The sequence below is a fragment of the Colias eurytheme genome, chromosome 31 (genome assembly GCF_061535395.1).
Source record: "Colias eurytheme isolate Ceu_HAF_F1 chromosome 31, ilColEury1 Martin Lab GWU primary, whole genome shotgun sequence".
In the NCBI taxonomy this organism is placed as follows: domain Eukaryota; kingdom Metazoa; phylum Arthropoda; class Insecta; order Lepidoptera; family Pieridae; genus Colias; species Colias eurytheme.
The window spans coordinates 1,155,317-1,176,380 of record NC_143010.1 but is presented as its reverse complement, the minus strand read 5'-3'; the positions used below and the strand labels follow the sequence as shown (position 1 = coordinate 1,176,380).

Here is a 21,064-nt window from a genome sequence, read left to right as displayed (position 1 = left end):
ATCGAATATAAAACAGTCGGTTACATACAAACATACAGGTGAAGCTAATCATAGCGTTTTTTGAAAGTTCATGTTCATAAAAACCACATTAAAATCCGTTGCGTAGTTTTAAAGATCTAAGCGAACATAGGGGCAGCGGGAAGCGACTATTTTATATCATGTAGTGATATCCTGTAGAATTAAATCCATACTAATATTATAAATGCGAAAGTAACTCTGTCTGTCTGTCTGTTACTCAATCACGCCTTAACTAATGAACCAATTTGCATGAAATTTGGTATAGAGATATTTTGATACCCGAGAAAGGACATAGGATAGGTTTTATCCCGGAAATCCCACGGGAACGGGTACTATGCGGGTTTTTCTTTGACTGCGTGGGCGATGCCGCGGGTGGAAAGCTAGTAAAAAAATAAAACCAAAGACAATAGAATCAACGTCATTCTCACTACATTAAAAAGCAATAATTCAAATTTTATATTGTCTATTGAACACTATAATTATGTAGTATTTGCCTGTATTTTATAAAGCTCTGAATTTCATTGAAATGTCTAAACGTATTGTTAATTTTAAGTAAATATTATTTTAATATCGTTTACACACCACGTACCTGTATATTATATTATGTTCTATTTACATATAATAATAAAATCGTAAGAAAGTCAAAACTGTACATTGAAATTTTTTTTAAAACAATACCTAATACAGTACAATCGTTATTGAACTCAAAAATACAGTTTTTAGAATTTATGTCTGTTTGTCTGTAAGCATTTCCGGTCTAAATTCAAAAAGTACTTACTGGATTTACTAAAAATTTGGTACAGAGATAACTTGAGACTCGATAAAGGACATAGGATAGGATTTATTTTTCCCACGGGAACGGAAATTACTCCGTTTTCTGGGATAACTCGGGAAATACCGGGATAACTTTTTTGACTACGCGGGCGAACCCGCTGGCGGAAAGCTAGTGTATAATAATATTCGTTAAGCATTTATAAATATCTATTACCATTAATAACCTACTGTTTAAACAGTTTTGAATCGAAAATGTTTTGAAGGCTACTTACCAGGGGCGTATCTATCTACCGCTGTAAAGAGCGTATTCATTATATGGGGCCCCAAACGTGTGTTGTTGTCATTGAGATAATATTACTATGTATGGAGGAGACACCGTGACAAAATATGTGCGCCATTTTTTTTCTTTGCAAGTTTTAAAAACTATTATCTAGTTAGGTACTTACTGATGAAAGTTTTTCCTTTGCACTTTTCCGTATTATTTGTATTATTTGTGCAATATCGTAACACACACGAAGGCATATTTGATGCGTTTCACTTTAAAACAAATAAAAAATGAGCGTGCAGTTACGCCATATGGCGTATGTTGAGCGGAACATTAGTGATGTAGGCGGTGTCGTCTCCATATGTATATCTCAATGGTTGTTGTCTATTATCTATACAACTTAATATTATGAAGCGGAAGGGTGAGTGTGTTTGTTTGGTTGAACAATCAAACCTCAGGAACTACGGGTCCGTATTGAAAAAATATTTCAGTGTGAGATAGCCCTTTTTTCCTGACAGGTATATAATATAAGCTACTAGAGGTCCGCCCCGGCTTCGCCCGTGATACATATTTCGCAATAAAAGGTAGCCTATGTCCTTTCTCGGGTATCAAAATATCTCCATACCAAATTTCATGCAAATTGGTTGAGTATAGTTTAGGCGTGATTGAGTAACAGACAGACAGACAGAGTTACTTTCGCATTTATAATATTAGTATGGATATATCATCACACTAATACCAATAGGAGCTCAGCAATGCGAGTAAAACTGCGGGGCACAGCTAGTTATGAATTAAATCTGACGTCTTTATGAAGATCAACAAATATTACGATATTTGAGATGTTATTGATGTTATGTTTAAGTGATAACAAACATTATAGATATTTTATTTATATTTTAGTCTATACAACTTATTGGTTCATTTTATATTTTGATAGTAGTTTTTATCACAAATATTATATATACATTTATATAATTTAATTATTTATTTATTTATTTATTTTTTATCTGTTTTTGCTAAGTAATAAATGATAGTGAGTAAACACATTAAATTTGGATTATTGAATGCTTGTTCTCTTGGCTCTAATCAGGATGAATTCTTAGTAGCTATGGCTCAGTATTCGGTTGACATCATGGCCATCAATGAAACGTGGCTACGGCCAGGAGAGGATGGTCGCGCGCCTTCAGTCCCCGGATATAAATTGAAGCATGTGCCTCGCCCAGTCCATATCCGTGGCGGAAGAGGGGGAGGTGTGGCCTTTTATGTGAAATGCGGTGTTAATGTGCGAGTTCTTGCTCATCCTGCACACCGAGATGTTGAGCAATTATGGTTGTCGCTTAACCTTAACAGCACTAAAACTATAATTGGTACCGCTTATAGGCCGCCTTGGTTAAATTTGGACGTTTTTATTGATGGTCTAACAGATAGCATTACCTCTCTAGCACCCTATGATAAAATTATTCTGCTTGGCGATTTTAATGTTAATATGTTTAATGAAGAAAACATTAATACAAAAAAGATAAAGGATTTTCTTAATATTTTTACTTTAAATCAAATTATTAGTTCACCGACTCATTTTATAGGCGATAGTAGCTCTTTAATAGATGTTATTTGTACGGATGTTGATTGCAAAAACGTTACTGTTGATCACATTCCAGAACTTGGCCATCATTGCTTTATTGCATTTGAAACTGTTTTTAAAAAACAAAAGTTAAAGCCTAAAGCAATTACCTTTCGACCTATAAAAAATATATCGTTTGACTCCTTCTCAAAAGACCTTGAACTAATTCCATGGTATAGGATAATTAATGATTGCTCTGATGTTAATTCAAAGGTTCATTTACTGCAAACATACATTGTACAGCTTTTTGATGCTCACGCCCCTCTGAAGGTCAGAAAATTTAAGACACCCCCAACACCTTGGATTACTGATAACGTAAAACTTTTGTTTAAATTAAGAAATAACGCTAAAAAGAAATTCCGCAAATCTAAATCTGATATTGACAAGAAATATTATTTGGATTTAAAACATCAAGCTAATGTTGTATTGCAAAACGATAAAACGGCATACTTTCAGAAACATATAAATGATAACATTAATAATGCTAAGTCTCTGTGGAAGAACCTGAAGTCCCAAGTATTACCCTCTCATACTAGTAGCTGTGTCCCGGATTGTTTTGATAACCCTGATAAATTAAATGAAGACTTTTTAAACGTACCAGGTTCGATAGACGAAAGTGCTTGTGCTTCACAGTTGAAATTTTTTAAGGAGAATAAATATAGTATAGCTGAATTTAAAATAAAACCAGTAAGTGAAGATATAGTCATGAAATTTATTAACAACATTAAAACAAATGCTCAAGGAATAGACAACATAAATATAGACATGATTAAACTTACTTTACCAAATTCACTCAAAGCCATCACTGATATAGTAAATACTTCCATAACTTCTGGTATATTCCCTGAGTTTTGGCGTCGTGCTATAGTAAGACCCATTCCCAAATCGTGCAATCCAACAACTTCAAAGGATTTAAGACCCATCAGTATCTTGCCATGTCTCTCAAAAGTTTTAGAACGAGTAATATACACGCAGGCGGTGGAGTTCATAAATAAGCATCGTATCCTTCCAGAATTTCAATCGGGGTTCAGAAAAGGGCATGGGACCGTTACTGCTCTGAGTGATGTAATAGGTAACATATTGGAAGCTTGTGATGAGGGGGAAGGCACGATACTTGTTCTATTGGATTATACGCGTGCGTTTGATGCAATTAACATAAACTTGCTACTTTCAAAATTGGCGTACTACGGCTTTTCGGGTAACTCTCACAAATGGTTCACAAGTTACTTATCTATGAGATCACAGATTGTCGAGATACGTAATGAAAACGGATCGTTACTAAAATCATCCCCGCGAGCTATTTGTAGAGGTGTACCACAGGGATCTATTCTGGGACCCCTGCTTTATATAATCTATAGCGCTGACATAACTAAATGTTTTCGTTACTGTAGATATCATATGTACGCGGATGATATCCAGCTTTATATTTCCTGTAAGCCAAACTGCACACCTTTAGCTGTACAGAAAATGAATGAAGAACTACAGAGGATTGTAGAATGGTCTGAGCAAAATTCTCTAATGCTGAACCCGCAGAAGTCGAAATATATTATTCTTGGAAGTAGGAAACAAGTAAAATCAATCATTAACGCTAAACCCCAAATTGTTATTAACTGTAATGTAATTGAAGGTGTAAAAGTCGCGTGCAACTTAGGTCTTACAATTGACCCACAGCTCCGGTTTGAAATTCATTTAAATAATGTTGTAAGAAATTGTTTCTATAGGCTAAAATTATTATACTCATTTCGAAATTTCATATCCACATCACTTCGTACAAAATTAGTTGAAAGCTTGATTCTTTCCAAACTGAATTACTGTGATGCAGTTTATGGTCCATGCTTGTTGGTCAGAACGGAGCGAATGATTCAAAGAGTTCAAAACGCATGCGCACGATACTGCTTTGGAATACCAAAAAGAAATCACGTAACACCTTATCTCAATAAAAATAATATTTTAAAGATGGCTGCCAGAAGGAGATTGCATCTGGCTAATTTGGTATTTTCAATTATCAAAACGGAATCACCAAAATATCTTTACGATAAAATTAAATGGAGAGAACAATCAAATGTGTACCCCACAAGAACAACGTCGAATCCCCTTATAGTACCTAAGTATCGTACAAGCGCTTTTCGAGGTAGTTACAAATGGGCAGCAACGCATTGTTGGAACGATTTACCTCCTCCTATTCGGGATAAAAAGTCAAAATTCTCTTTTAATAAGTATTTAGCAGCATACCTCTTAAATAAACAGAAAAACATTTAAAGATTTTAAAGCACATTGTACCTACACGCAATATAATATTCTGGTTATGACTTCGATGTATATTTTTATCACACGTATTTATATAGGTATTTATATTAACACAATATTATGTATATTTATTTAAAATATATATTACTATTTATTATTTTATTTATTATATTATTTCCTCTTTTTATATTTATTTATTATATTTAATACATTAGATTAGATCGTTTTTATAACTAGGTGTCGCTGAAAATCAGCTCTGCAATGAAAGCTTTTCATTGTAAAATGCTGAGCGGCTATCCTTTTAGTATGTAGGTTGTTAGATTAAGTAGATTGTAAGTACATAAATTGTTAATTTTTAATATTGCCTACCTGCTAATAAAGAGTTTATTATTTTATTATTATTATTAATTACTTCGCAAATTTGAGTGGCATTTTCACGCATTTTCCGGATATTTTCCGGGGATTTTCTGAGCATTTCCCTGGCATTTTCCGGGCATTTCCCTGACATAGCCTGTAAATGTCTGGAAAATCCCCGGAAAATGCTCGGAAAATGCCAAGGAAATTCCCGGAAAATAACCGGAAAATGCCTGGGAATGTCTGTAAAATATCCGGAAATTGCGTGGAAATTTCCGGAAAAACCGTGGAAAATGCCTGGAAAATATCCGGAAAATGCGTGAAAATGTCCGGAAAATATCTGGAAAATGAGTGAAAATGTCCGAAAAATATCCGGAAAATGCGTGAAAATGTCCGGGAGAAGCGTGGAAAATGCTCGGAAAATCCCCGCAAAATGCCTGGGAAATTCCCGGAAAATGCCTGGAAAATGTCTGGAAAATATCCGGAAAATACGTGAAAATGTCCGGAAAAACCGTGGAAAATGCCTGGAAAATATCCGGAAAATGCATGAAAATGTCCGGAAAATGCGAGAAAATGTCCGGAAAATGCGTGAAAATGTCTGGAAAATGCGTGGAAATGCCTGGAAAATATCCGGAAAATGCGTGAAAATGTCCGGAAAATGCCTGGAAAATATCCGGAATATGCGTGAAAATATCCGGAAAATGCGTGAAAATGTCCGGAAAAACCGTGGAAAATGCCTGGAAAATATCCGGAAAATGCATGAAAATGTCCGGAAAATGCGTGAAAATGTCCGGAAAATATCCGGAAAATGCCTGGAAAATCCCCGGAAAATGCCTGAGAAATGTCCGGTAAATGTCTGGGAAATGCGTTGAAAATCCCCGGAAAATGAAAGAAAGAAGAAAGAAAGAAACATTTATTTGGCTCCATGATACAATGGAAATAATACAACATAAATTTAACGATATAAACACAGATAACAAACAATTTGAAAAAAAAGAAAACAAGTAAACAAATAAAATCACGATATGCAACAATCTTATTACTACAGTAAAATAAAAAATAAAAAGTAAAAATTAATAAAAGAAACAGTATGTGGAGCCAAACCAGGTAGCCACTCAGTATATGTTGCAACACAGTTACAACACTGATTTTCAGTGGCCCCTCTTTGTAGTGATTGGAGCGGCAGTACGTTCGCAAATATATTACAGCTAATTATATATAATATGTAAAGAAAGACACAAGATATACATACACATAAATAAATTACACATTTTTGAACAATAACAATACATAATAAAGTAATACCTATACAGATAGAATGATAATATACCAGGGAAAATGCCAGGGAAATGCTCAGAAAATCCCCGGAAAATATCCGGAAAATGCGTGAAAATGCCACTCAAATTTGCGAAGTAATTAAAGCAGAAAACCAAAAAAGAAAAAGAAAGCTAAAATCTTTCATATTAAATGTATATGGGATATTCATATTTCATACTTAATGTATGGGAGGGTTTAAAGATAATTTTTTTGATATTTCTCGATTTATTTTTAAAAATTTATTACGGCCATTTTACTCATTAGGTTAAGTACTTTCGATATCAGTTTAAAGTTTTTTGTTATCTGTAATACTTACGGAAAAATCGCCTGTGCACACTTAACGATTACACCCTGTATATCTACTATACGTTGTTCGTTGTTCACTCACTAACAATAACGGATGAATCGATTTGATTAAAATTTCTAATACTTACCTACCTAGTAATCTTGAATAAAAACATGTATAGGGTCTTTTTAAATTTGAGTATGGATCTGTTGTAAAAGTTTTTAATATTTCGGGATATTAAGGCTAGAAAAGAATGAAAAAATAAATGATAGGTTTTCAACAATGTAAAGCTACGAACTTTTCATTTTTTTCTAAATTAAGAAAAAATATATTTAAAACTAGAGGTCCGCCCCGGCTTCGCCCGTTGTACATATTTCGCAATAAACGGTAGCCTATGTCCTTTCTCGTGTATCAAAATATCTCCATACCAAATTTCATGCAAATTGGTTCAGCAGTTTAGGCGTGATTGAGTAACAGACAGACAGACAGATTTACTTTCGCATTTATAATATTAGTATGGATATAGGTACCTAATCTATCTAATTGGTTCACAGTCACAGACAGTTTTTATAAACGTTTGATTTTGAGTTACACAGACGAAGCCGGGGGAATTAATTAGTTCCAAATAACAACCCAAGGGGCCCAAACAAATATACGAAATTAGCCATATTTTGTTACAATTACGCAGGTAATAAATTTGAACAGCTGTTTCATAAACACTATAAATACTGAATAAAAATTCGTTAAAATTGTAGTGGATTAAAGACATTTGTCTGACCACACACAAAATGCGTTTTACCGTGTGTGTGTTTGTGTTAGCCGTAAGTATTTTTTACCTTGGTCCTTAAAGTAAAAAAAAGAAGTGTCAATATTTTTTTTCTATTTTTCGTCACCGGTGCTTGTCCATATTAAAAAAAAGTATAATTTTTTTTATTTTCCGTCCGCTGTAAAATTTTAAACGCGGTAAAAAAATAGTACATTTTTTTAAATCTGTGTTAAGTATTAGTTTTGGGCATGGGTTTTGGGGTTTTGGGATTTCAGTGCTACCTATTAAAAATTTGAATTCGTTTTTTTACTAGATAAAATAACAAAATAAATAAAGTAAGTATTCTTAGAGCATAATATTTTTGTAAATATTGTAAGTAATCATTGCGAGTTCAGAATTGCGATACCTCGCTGTATTTTATTAACTAACTAGATGTTTTTATTAATTTTATTTTCAATGTTTTAAATCAATTTCTTTATACATTGACACAGGCTTTAGCGGCGGCTGCGCACGCTCTACCCCAACGTAAGTATCACAAAAATTATTTATTTATATATTTAAAACTCTTTATTGTGCTGCCAAAATACAAACAAACCATTCTAAAGAAAAAAAAAACAGCACAGAAGGCGGCCTTATCACTTAAGAGTGATCTCTTCCAGGCAACCAACTGATAGAATGATATAATAAACTAGAAAAAGTAAAATTACTATTTCCTGCACATAATATTATTACTAAAGAGAAAATTACATAATGAAAAAAATATGTGTGTTTGATAGCAATTGACTGCTATAGATGAAAAAAAAAGATTATTAATTGTTATTAAAATTACTGCTAATTTAAATTAATCATATGATTCAGTTTTTTTCTTTTGCCAAGATGTAGGTACGTATTCTTCTCATCGCCTCAATACAGTAAATATCATTAAAAATAGAATTTATATTTTTGGTTTTATGGCATTCAAATGCTTTATAGATATAAATTTATAAAGAATAGAAAAAATTCGATCACGAGGCGGGACTCGAACCCGCATCCTTCGCGCGGTGTGTCCCTTCAGACACATAAAACTGAAAGAATAGAATAAATTCGATTGCTCTGGCGGGTCACGAGTGGCTGAGTTGATCAGGCATCCGCCCCGGAATGGCGCGAAGGATGCGGGTTCGAGTCCCGCCTCGTGATCGAATTTTTTCTATTCTTTATAAATTTATATCATTAAAAATACTCAAAAAAATTTGAATTAAGTAAACTTAGTGGAACACAGTAGCACCGTATTAATGTAATAAAACTCTCCACAGAAGTAGAAACGGTGACGGAAACAGTCACAGAAATAGTAGAGACCCAGCAGGTGCAGACAGAAACACAAGAATACCGCGAAGAACGTTCGGAGACGGTCCAGGAAACACAGACACAAGATATCGAGCAGACGCAACAGGTTCAGCAGACGCAAGTTCAGGACCAGACCGTTCAGAATGGTCCGGTACAGCAGACGCAAATCGAGCAGACGCAAATCCAGGACAAGACCGTTCAGAATGGTCCGGTACAGCAGACCCAAGAAACCAGGGTTGAGACGCGTTCTGAGGGAAATAACCAGAACCATAGGAACCAAGGCCCAGGCGTTCGAAGGGAACATCCTGGTAACGGAGGTGAGTTTTCTTCTTCTTTGTTTTAGCTATATTAATTGTAAAAAAACGATGTCATTTCTATCATAGGGTAAGGATATATGTATTATGTAGTTATAACGATTGGTTGGTTCTTTGTCATACCTACTCGTTTCTTCACGATGTTTTCTTAAAACGTTAGTTTATAATGTTAAAAAATTAACATATCGACATTTTTAATTTAAGAACTTTTCAATAACGCTAAAGATGTATATGCTGTCGTAAGATTGTGAACATCCTTAGATTTATTATCTATAGTTATCTCTCTTTGCTGGCATAAAAAAATTATTGCATTATGTCGTAACACGATACGAAAACACTAGATTACAATTTTTAGCATATTATTACAATCTCCCAGTGACCACGCTCGTTAAATCGCGTTTTAAATCCGATAATGTCTTTAATTTATCGATTTAATAAAAATGAATCACTAAGCGCAAAACTCAAGAACGGCTGAACCGATTTCGTTAATTATTTTTTTATAATATTCCTTGAAGTACGAACATAACGTAAACATGTACACCACGAGCGAATCTGGTGCGGACCGCTAGTAAAGTGAAGTTGCATGTGTGGTAAGTTACCCCTAGTGGGGTAAGGGGCAGATGCATTATACATCTGGTTCACTGATCGATTTTCTTTAGGGACAAGTAGGTGATCAACCTGCTGTGTTCATTTTTTGAGATATTTTTTTCTTCATCTCCACCGGGAATCGAACCCGGGATTCGGTTCTACGCTCACGCGACAACCACTGCACCAAGGAGGACCGCTAGTCCTATCCTACTTCCTACTTAATAATATAAATGCGAAAGTTTGTGAGGGTGGATGTGTGTGTATGTTTGTTACTCCGATTAAAATGAAATTTAGCCCACATATAGAGGGTAACTTGGATTAACACATATGATAGGTTTTATCGCGGAAATCCCACGGGAACGGGAACTATGCGGGTTTTCCTTTGCAAACGCGGGCGAAGCCGCGGGCGGAAATCTAGTAATAATATAAATGCGAAAGTTTGTGAGGATGGATGTGCGTGTGCATGTATGTTACTCTTTCTCGAAAATACTACTGAACCGATTAAATTGAAATTTAGCACACATATAGTGGGTAACTTGGATTAACACATATGATAGGTTTTATCGCGGAAATCCCACGGGAACGCGGGTTTTTCTTTGAAAAAGCTAGTAATGTAATAGATACGTTTCACACGTTTAAATGATCTTCCTTTATTTCACAGTGCATCAAAGACACCAACCACAACAAAATGGCGGTCTCCTTGGCAACGCGTTAGGCACAGTTGGCAACGCTGTCAGAACAGTTCAGCAAGTACATGATCATGTGGACCAAGGGGTGCTTGGTGGACATGGCTCGGGTGGTAAGATATAGATATTATCTTAATATATATATGAATCTCGTGTCACAATGTTTGTCCTCAATGGACTCCTAAACCACTTAACCGATGATAATTAATTCGCACACCATGTGCAGTTCGATCCAACTTGAGAGATATGATAGTTTAAACATGTAGGTACCACGGGCGAAGCCGGGGCGGGCCGCTAGTATTATCTATACTAATATTATAAACATAAAAAGTTTGTTTGTCTGAACGCTCTAATCTCGGGAACTACTGGTCCGATTTTAAAAATTCTTTGGGTGTTAGATAGCCCATTTATTGAGGAAGGCTCGAGGAGGCAGAGCACAGCTAGTATCTTATATATTACTAGCTGTGTCCCGCGGTTTCACCCGCATTGCTCCGCTTCTGTTTAGCGTGATGATATATAGCCTTCTTCCTTGATAAAATGGCTATCTAACACCGAAGAATTTTTCAAATCGGACCAGTAGGTCCTGAGATTAGCGCATTCAAACAAACAAACTCTTCAGCTGTATAATACATATTAAGTATAGATTTCTTGCTTTTGCTGTATTCTTGTTTCTTAAAAAAAATTAACGTTAAAAATCCTACTTAAGTTACTTATATATCTATCAAAATAAAGGATTTTATAACTCGCATATTTTACAGGACTTCTCGACCCCTTGGACGAAATATTCGGAGTGCGCAGTAAGTAATCATAATATAAGAACCAAAATATCTATATAAATACATTTTTATTAATTATCTACCTTGAAAGGTATATTCCATAAATATTCAAAAAATTAGTATTTTATTACTACTACATACGATTATATAATTTTAATAATTTATTAAAAAAATTTTGAAACCATTTATAAATCATTTTAGAACAGACAACGTCTCTATCGTTTTTCCCTCCAAAAATTGACATGTTACTTATTCTTTTTTATGTTACAGATCACAACCAACTTGGTGACTACCTCTTCAAGTATTCCGGATTCAGGGGTAAGAAATATTACATGTATTCATTTGTTAAATATAGGGCAATTTGAAATAACATTAAAAAAAGAGTTTTGGAACCATCAAACGTCATTTTGACAGATTATTTGAAAAAAAAAAACTAGAAAAAAGTTCTGTAATGTTCGACATTTAAAATTTTTTAACAATTAGGTTAACAACAAAACAATTTAAACACAGTCTAACTTTACACCAGGGATCTGTCACTTGTCTAAAGTTTTTTGTGGTAAGACAGTTGTGTTTTATTACTTATGTTCTAAAATTCCTATATTTTAAACGTTTTTTAGTATTTAAAAGTTAATAATAACAGAAATATATTCACGGATACAAATTATCAACAGTTAAACAAACAAAATATGAAGTTCGTTATTTTATTCAAAATCAAATAGACCATGAAATAGGCAGTTATATTTCACTTGAACAAACATTATAATTAAATAATAAATTAATATTTAATTTATGTGTGCCATTGCTAAGTAAATAATGAAGTTATTGGAAGTAACTTGTTTATTTAAAAACTAGTAGTGCCCCGCGGTTTCACCCGCATTGCTCAGCTCCTGTTGGTCTTAGCGTGATGATAATACAGCCTTCCTCGATAAATGGGCTATCTAACACCGAAATAATTTTCAAAGTGGACCTGAGATTAGCGCGTTCAAACAAACAAACTCTTCAGCTTTATAATATTAGTATAGATTCGTGATTCGTACAACGTCATCTAGTGTTAAACTGGGTAATAATGTAGGTACTATTAAAAATTAAAAAGATATATCAATGGTTTACATACAAGGCTTGCCCCGCGGTTTCATCCAAGGGAAAATGTAAATGAAAGAACAAAGCTCTGCGTAATATCACTTCTTGCATTCCTCATAAATTACGCCACACCATCTACAACACGTTAGTCAAACCGCACCTAATGTATTTAATAGAAGTATGGGGTAGCGCTTACAAAAATAAATTAGCGCCACTACAAATTTTACAAAATAAAATTATTAAAACCATTTTTAACTATCCTTTTTTAACTTCTACGAATAAAATCTACGACGATACTAAAATAATGAATTTAAAACAATTATACTTTTATAATACGTGTATGTTCATCCACAAAGCGCTACACAAAAATATAAATACAAATATTTTATTCTCAACATCAAATCGCCACTATCCTAATAGACGAGCTAGCTATCTTGCCTTCCCGAAGATCCGAACGAATTATGGAAGGCGAACGGCAACATACGAGGGAGCACGTTTCTATAACGGATTGCCAAGCAAATTGAAAAGTGTAAACTCATTCATTGTATTCAAAAAACAATTATCGAAACACATCCTGGAAGACCACACGCTCAAACTTTGAATGCAATGAATGAGTAGGTACCTAACCTAACTTAACTAATGTAAATAACCTACTCTAAATATTTAACTAACGAATGTTATTTTTTATACATACCTATGTTTAAAATTAAGTTTCTCATGTAAGTGACTTATTGTCTTAATGGGAATAAATGTCTTTAAACCTTTTTTTACAAAGCAATAAATTTTCGGTTAGCTTTAGAAAAAAAAATTGTCTGACTTAAAAAATCGAATATTTATTTTTTAATTCATGTTTTAATTCTTCATGTTTTTTTTTGTTTACAGAAAGGAATCAATTCTTGAACTACTTGACGAAGGTGACAAATTTGAAATGTAAGTATACTTTGATAATTAAGTAGGTATTATTCTTTTATCATTTTATTGGTTTTTTAATTAATTAATAAAATATACAGGGTGTCCCACTATTGGTATACTAAGCGCGAAGGGACTTGTAGTTTTGCATACACTGATCACGTAAAAAATACTTAAATAACAAAATTACATCAAAAATTTTTTGCTAAATTTTTCCTGAAAATCCATGTTTTCATCTCTAGCTTCGCGCAACCGGCATATACCGCTTCTCTAATGTGAGCATTTTGTCTATAAAAACATAATCTTAAACGATAGCTCACGTGCGTGTGGCAATGTTGGGTGGGTTGCTTGTTATGGGTGTTCACATAGAGTTTTAAGAATTCATCTATTTGAAAAAAAAAGATGCGTCTGGACTCTAGAATTTTATAAGTACTTTTTACGTATTCAGCGTATGCAAAAAACCTCCTTTGAGCTTAGTATACCAACAGTGGGACACCCTGTATAAATACAAATTATTAATCCATACTAATATTATAAATGCGAAAGTAACTCTGTCTGTCTGTTACTCAATCACGCCTAAACTACTGAACCAATTTGCATGAAATTTGGTATGGAGATATTTTGATACCCGAGAAAGGACATAGGCTACCTTTTATTGCGAAATATGTACCACGGGCGAAGCCGGGGCGGACCGCTAGTAAATAATAAATAAATCAAACTTTTGTCATTACCATGCCCTTGTAGCGATGTAGCTTTTTCAATAGAAAAATAATAATTTTAAACCGATTTCGTATTTTTCATTTAAATCGACAACATACAAACTTTTGTTTCTACATTGTTTGTTATGTTCAAATCCTTCTTTATTATATAGTAATTGTTTTAATATTTTTTCTTTTTTATAGCGAATTCTCAAATATTCAATTTCCTGAAACTGTGCAGAGGTTCAAGAGGATGGAGTTTTTATGAACAAATGATGGCCAAGCTATCTAGAACTACGCGTAAGTATCTATAGCGATTTTGTGGGGATAGAGAAACAAACAAACAAATGTGGATTATTATATAGGTTTTTTAATGATTTTTTCACACTGTTATAACTGGACGATTTAGTTTTTTTTTCTATTTACCTATTGTTAATTTTGGTAGAGATTTGACATAAAAATATAATTTGAAAATAATTTAAAATTGTGGGCACACTTATATTTTAACATTTTATATGTTTATTTGGGGGGGCAAGTATCTCGCCTCGCGGCGGTGTGAAAAAAAACTATAAAATATGTTTATTTATTATTTATATATTATTATTATGTTTGTCTGTTGATTTAAGAAAAAGTGGAGGCTGTCTAGTGTCTATAAAATACTTTTTTTAATAACTTTTTATAATTTTTGCAGACATCAAATCTCTTCTACGACTTTTGAGACTGCTCACCGGTGAACAAGGTAAGATATATCTTTCTTCTTATATATAAAATTCTCTTGTCACAATGTTAGTCTGCATACTCCTCCGAAACGGGTGGACCGATTCTCAATTACTATGGTGGTGTTTATTTTTTTTTACACCATATGAAAGTAGAGATTTCAATGAATAAAAGGCACCCCAAGTTTTTGAAAAAAGCTGATATTTTGACGGGTGACTTTTCGATTGAAAATTAGGTTGTTTTTTTGGTATTAATTCAAAATAAGGCGAAAAAATAAATATTTTCAATCAAATAAATTACAGTGTATTTGGGACATCATAAAGTAAGTTTCCATCAAAGGACATGTCCAAAAATGTATGAACCAAAAACCCAGAATCGACAGGAATGAAACGTATACCAATGGATTCGCATTGAAGTATAATATAATATTACCAAGGGGGCAACTCCGAAATCGTTATAGTATAGGAGCTAGGAGCAAAATAAAATAACTAAGAAATTCCTTAAAAAACATAATATACATAAGTTTCCGTTATGTTGTGGCTTAATATGACGATGTTATAATGTTTTATCACTTGGGTTACACATAATAAATATCATATTTTACAAGAAACGAAACAAAAACGTTAAAGCACAACATAACAAAAACTCTCGATTTTGTAGTTTTGTTCTTTTATTTTATAGATACTACGATTGTTATAGTATTATATTATGTAATTCTATGGCTAAAGATTGAAAAAAAAAATCTGTATAGTATAGGAGCTAAGAGCCAAAAAACAAAGTGAAAAATCGTTTGAAAATAATAAAAACTCGTTATGTTGTGTGTTAGAATATCGTTGTTATTCATTTATTTTTATAATTCGGTCTAATTTTATTAAGTTGTATTAATGATATTATAATCTACCTATCTATAATAACAACTACATTCGAATCTACAACAAATTGTGTTACACATGAGTGTACCAGCAAAAGCAATTAATCAATTAAAATTAAAATTATAATAACAACGATAATCTCATCCACATCATAATAATTTTCAAACGATTTTTTATTCAGTTCTATTGTCTTTTAACTCCTATACTATACCTATTATTATTTTTTATTTCCAATCCTTAGCCACAGAATTAGGCACCAATAATACACACAGTACTATAGCAATTGTAGTATCTTGAACCTGTTGTGATTGAACATGATGTTATTATGTTGCTGTTGCTTTTAAAATGTGTTGATGATAATTATCATGTATAACACAAGTGATACAACATTATTATAACGTCATATTAAGCTACAACATGACGTAAACTTATTTTTTGATTTTTTAAACGAATTTCTTACTTATTTTATTTTGCTCCTAGCTCCTATACTATAACGATTTCAGGATTACTGCTTTTGCTACATTATATTATATTTAATTACCAATCCATTGGTACACATTTCATTCCTGTCGATTCTGGGTCATTTTTTGGACATCTCCTTTCGTAGAAAAAAACAAATTTTGAAGTAGATAGAAATAAAAGACCAAAAACTTGGTTTTTTAAATTTTTCACCTAAATTTTTAGGTTATGTGAAAAAATTGTGAAGACAAAAGTTGTAGGACTTTTAATTAACTACAACTTTGCCATTGAACTTTTTTCTATAGGACTTGTAGTTTTGTCGGAAATCGAGAGAAACCATTTTTTTCTCTTAAAAGCTCCCCCCTCCCGCTTCCCGAACTCGGATTGACCGTAATTTATTTTTCGTTACATTTTTATCATATTCCCCTCCTTTTCTAATGGGTTTCATCCGACTGCGATTTTTTTTATCTTTTCATTATTTTCAATGGCTTCTACCCCAGTCTATAGCTTCACTTGTATGTTAAGTAACCGACGTCTTTGGGCGCGATTTTGACCCACTTTAAACGGCCAGATTTCGTTCAAACTTTGTAGATTTATTTAGGACCGATGACAATACACTAATTTGATAAAATAAATAATAGTTAAAAAAAATAAAAAACACGCGTTTTATAGAAAACCGAACTAAAAGCGTGTTTTTTAGTTTTTTTTAACTATTATTATTATATTAAGTATAGATTGTAATTTCAGTTTGTGATTAAGTTTGGCATTGAGATTGAGTTTGAGTTACCTATATTTTCACAGATCCTCACACAGCTTTTGAAGCATTGAAACCTTTGACTGGACACAATAATATTGAAGGAGTATGGGAACTTTTACAACGTCTGTCTAGTAGGAAGAGTAAGTAATTTTTATTTTATTTTAAATATAATATTATTTGCAAATAACTTAGATTTTTATAATATTATGTAAAAACGCACAAAAAACAATTAAGAGCAACTGTGGAGTTTCTTGCCGGTTCTTCTCCATAGATACTGCTTTCCGAATCGGTGGTAAATTTTAAAAATATGTAATGACGATTCGAAAGTGCTTCTAGAAGAAGTCTAATTGAATAAATAAATGTTTGAGTTTGAGTTTTGAGTTTGATGGTACATAGATAGTAACTCATGTGTTTAAAAAATTTCAAAAATAACTAACTGCAAAATTTTTAATTGTAAGCACCGTTAACTTGCTTTTTTTAAGAAAAAAAAAGGAAATATTCAAATTAATCATTCTTAAAACAATCAAATTTTATGATAATATTGAAAAACTGGGATAAATCCGCCATTTTGTATTAAAAATCAATATATTTTAATATATTTATATTTTTATTGCAGCTTTACCTGAAGTTCTTGATATTTTCGACCACGAGGCAGAACATCTTCAAGGCATACAAAACCCCACAGGTATTGTATTTGAATAAAATAGAATGTATTTTTATTTAGAAAGATGAGAGAATTAGCTGCGCTTCGCGGTTTCACCTGCGTGGCTCCGCTCCTGTTGGTCTTATCGTGATGATATATAGCCTTCCTCGATAAATGGGCTATCTAACACCGAACGAATTTTTCAAATCGGACCAGTAATTTCCGAGATTAGCGCGTTCAAACAAACAAACAAACTCTTCAGCTTTATAATATTAGTATAGATTACTATTAAATGATTTATTTTTATATTGTTCATTGATCATTCATTCATTTTTTCCTTGAATTAATGTGTTTTATAATTTTCTTTCAATTAGATATTTCTAAATTTATTAAAAAGCAAAAAAAAAAAAACCTTTTCAAAGCATAATTATACTTACTCAAATTTCGATCGATATGTCATATTATTTCTTTTTCACAGGTTTGGACGGTGTGCAAAGTTACATCAATAAGATCACAGCCGGCGAAGGTCCAGCCGCTTTGCCTGCAATCTTTTCAGCTCTTAAATCGGATCCTGGTAAGAAAATTGTATTTTTTCTGTGTTTTGAAGTAATTTCTATAGATTCATATGAAAAAAGCATAAATATAGTTTAATTTAATTATACCTAATGAATATTTTTCATTGTTTCTAAATTCCTTAAGAATCGATGGTTAGATACCTTAATAATGACGCTAAGAATCAAGAATAAAGAGAAATGAAAAATGTGTGAAATATCATCAAAATAGATCCAGCAGATTGCATCAAAAAATTAAAACAATGCACAATTCATTTTTATTTACTCAAAAAATAATATTTGAATTTATTTAAAACTAGCGGTCCGCCCCGGCTTCGCCCGTGGTACATATTTATGTTTTCTCTACATAAGAACCATCCTGGTACTGCAAGGAATATAATAAAAAAAGAATTATCGAAATCGGTTCAGCCGTTCTCGAGTTATGCGCTTACCAACACATTTTGCGATTCATTTTTATATATAAGAATAATAGCATTTTTTTGTAAAATGTAATACATTATATTAAATATGTATTACAGAATATTATTAATATTATATTGTTATTTATTTAACACAAATAAAAATATTATTCATTTCATTCATTCATTCATTATTTTAACAGATTGGGAAGCAACTTTCAACAGCCTTATGGGAGCCATGAGAGTAAATGGTAAGAAAATATTTTTACTATTAATAATAATTTTCAATAAAGTATACGAAAAATAATAATTTATATCATGATATGATAAAAATGATACATAAATTACTTCAATTTTTAAAAGTGGTAACAAAGCTTTATAAGTAGGACTAGCGGTCCGCCCCGGCTTCGCCCGTGGTACATAATATTTACGTTTTCTCTACATAAGAACCATCCTCGTACTTTAAGGAATATAATAAAAAAAGAATTATCGAAATCGGTTCAGCCATTCTCGAGATATGCGCTTACCAACACATTTTGCGATTCATTTTTATATACCGGGTGTCCCACTGTTGGTATACTAAGCTCAAAGGAGGTTATAGTTTTGCATACGCTGAGTACGTAAAAAATACTTAAAAAATTCCAAACGCATTTTTTTTCAAATAGATGAATTCTTAAAACTCTATGTGTACACCCCTAATAAGCAACCCGCCTAACTTTGTCACCCGCACGTGAGCTATCTTTTAAAATTATGTTTTCATAGACAAAATGTTCACATTAGCGAGGCGGTATATGCCGCCTGCACGAAGTTAGAGAAGAAAACATGGATTTTTAGGAAAACAGTAGCAAAAAAAATTTAACGTAATTTTTTTTTAAAGTATTTTTTATGTGATCAGTGTATGCTAAACTACAAATCCCTTCGCGCTTAGTATACCGATAGTGGGACACCCTGTATAAGAAGATATATTAGGAGACAATATAACAAAAAAAAAAACACTTTTTCCAGAACTCGGAGAAGGGCCCATTGAATTGAAGAGATTGTTGAATGAAAGCAGTTTCGCCAAATGTATCTGGATTATCAAGGATTTCACTGGATTGTCTAGTAAGTTAATTATATTAATACACAAAATATTTCAAATCGGACCAGTTGTTCCTGAGATTAGCACATTCAAACAAACAAATAAACAAACAAACTCTTCAGCTTTATAAAATTATAGTATAGATCAAAGGGTGTTTTTTTTCATGACTTACTTAAGTGAATTTTTTTTATTTTTTACTTACTAATTTTATATTATTTTCCCACAGATTTCAGATATGCAGTTGTACAAATATTACAAGATGCAGGCAGAATTAACTTGAGGGACGTAATTACTTCATTGTACAGAATTACAGGAGAAACTAGAATCGACAGAATTGTTATAATAATTCGCAGAGTTTTTAATGTCAAGAGTGAGTATGGGAAATTGAGAATTTTCATTAAGGGCCGATTTTTCAATGCTTGGTTAAAACTTATCCATCCAATTCAATTTCAATTTATTTTATAAATGGCCTAGTGCTGCGTTGCCACAGTTTTGCCAATGTCACGTTGTGGATAGTTTTACATCTCATAGATTTATAAGAAACTCAAATGTATCAGTCAAGCGCAGATATCTACAACAGAAAAAATGACACACACAATATATAGAAATTACCAACACCAAGTTAATTTAATTGTTATAAAGGACGACCAATATAGTATTATACGATAATATTAAAATGTCACGTAAACTGTCAAATACGGGCAATTAGAATACGTTTTTACAATGGTAGTTTTATACATTATTCGGCGAATAAGTTTTATCCAAGGCTTGAAAAATCAGCATTAAATACGTCAAATATTATGAAATAATGTAATTTATATAGTTTACTAGCTGTACCCGACAGACGTTGTCCTGTATTTGCGCGAATTGTCAAACCCGTGGAGTTTAAAAAGTCGTTAAGTCTTCACATTTTGAAGTGAAACTTCTTTATCGGGGTTGGAAAAAAAATTTAGTATAACTGTCCTGGGTTCGATTCCCGGTGGAGACGAAGAAAAAAAAATGTCTCGGTCTGGTAGGACACAGAAGGCTGATCACCTACTTGTCCCTATAGAAAATCGATCAGTGAAACAGATGTATAATGCATCTGCCCCTTACCCCACTAGGGGACATGGGACTTCACTTACTTAAACTTAAATAATAAAGATATATTTGCTGCTCGAACGGTGAAGGAAAACATCGTGAGGAAACCGACATGTCGTAGAATCAAAAGTTCGACGATATGTGTCATCCGCCAACCCGCACTTGGCCAGCGTGGTGGATTATGGCCTGTACCCTCATAGGAGGCCCGTGTCCCAGCAGTGGGAACATATATGGGCTGATGATGATGATGATGATGATGATGATATTTTTTCTTACAGCCATTACCCAATTATTCCAACGTATCAACAACATAACAAGAAAGCGGGACCCACTCCATTTCTTGCAAAGTATTTTGGATTTGACACAAAAGAAAACTTTAGAAGAAGCCTTTAGAGATATATCCAGTTTGACAAAAACCAAAGGTAAATTTTATGGATATAAATTATATGTATAAAGGAAAAAAAAA

At 32.8% G+C, this 21,064-nt stretch overlaps 1 protein-coding gene across 1 annotated transcript in view; it reads left to right on the top strand.

The window, feature by feature from the left end:
* The first annotated feature begins 2,265 nt into the window (after positions 1-2,265).
* The window catches only part of LOC149895346 (uncharacterized), a 29,008-nt gene continuing 10,209 nt past the window's right edge, over positions 2,266-21,064 (top strand). Inside the window, exons 1-19 of the mRNA XM_090118759.1 lie at positions 2,266-2,307; positions 2,922-3,876; positions 4,135-4,247; positions 7,638-7,703; positions 8,140-8,173; positions 8,941-9,288; positions 10,535-10,672; positions 11,318-11,356; positions 11,606-11,653; positions 13,298-13,345; positions 14,227-14,322; positions 14,714-14,761; positions 16,872-16,967; positions 17,444-17,512; positions 17,949-18,044; positions 18,644-18,691; positions 19,446-19,541; positions 19,745-19,888; positions 20,877-21,020. Of these exons, the coding sequence (XP_089974885.1) occupies positions 2,266-2,307; positions 2,922-3,876; positions 4,135-4,247; positions 7,638-7,703; positions 8,140-8,173; positions 8,941-9,288; positions 10,535-10,672; positions 11,318-11,356; positions 11,606-11,653; positions 13,298-13,345; positions 14,227-14,322; positions 14,714-14,761; positions 16,872-16,967; positions 17,444-17,512; positions 17,949-18,044; positions 18,644-18,691; positions 19,446-19,541; positions 19,745-19,888; positions 20,877-21,020 (2,668 nt within the window). The remainder of the gene's footprint in view (positions 2,308-2,921; positions 3,877-4,134; positions 4,248-7,637; positions 7,704-8,139; positions 8,174-8,940; positions 9,289-10,534; positions 10,673-11,317; positions 11,357-11,605; positions 11,654-13,297; positions 13,346-14,226; positions 14,323-14,713; positions 14,762-16,871; positions 16,968-17,443; positions 17,513-17,948; positions 18,045-18,643; positions 18,692-19,445; positions 19,542-19,744; positions 19,889-20,876; positions 21,021-21,064) is intronic.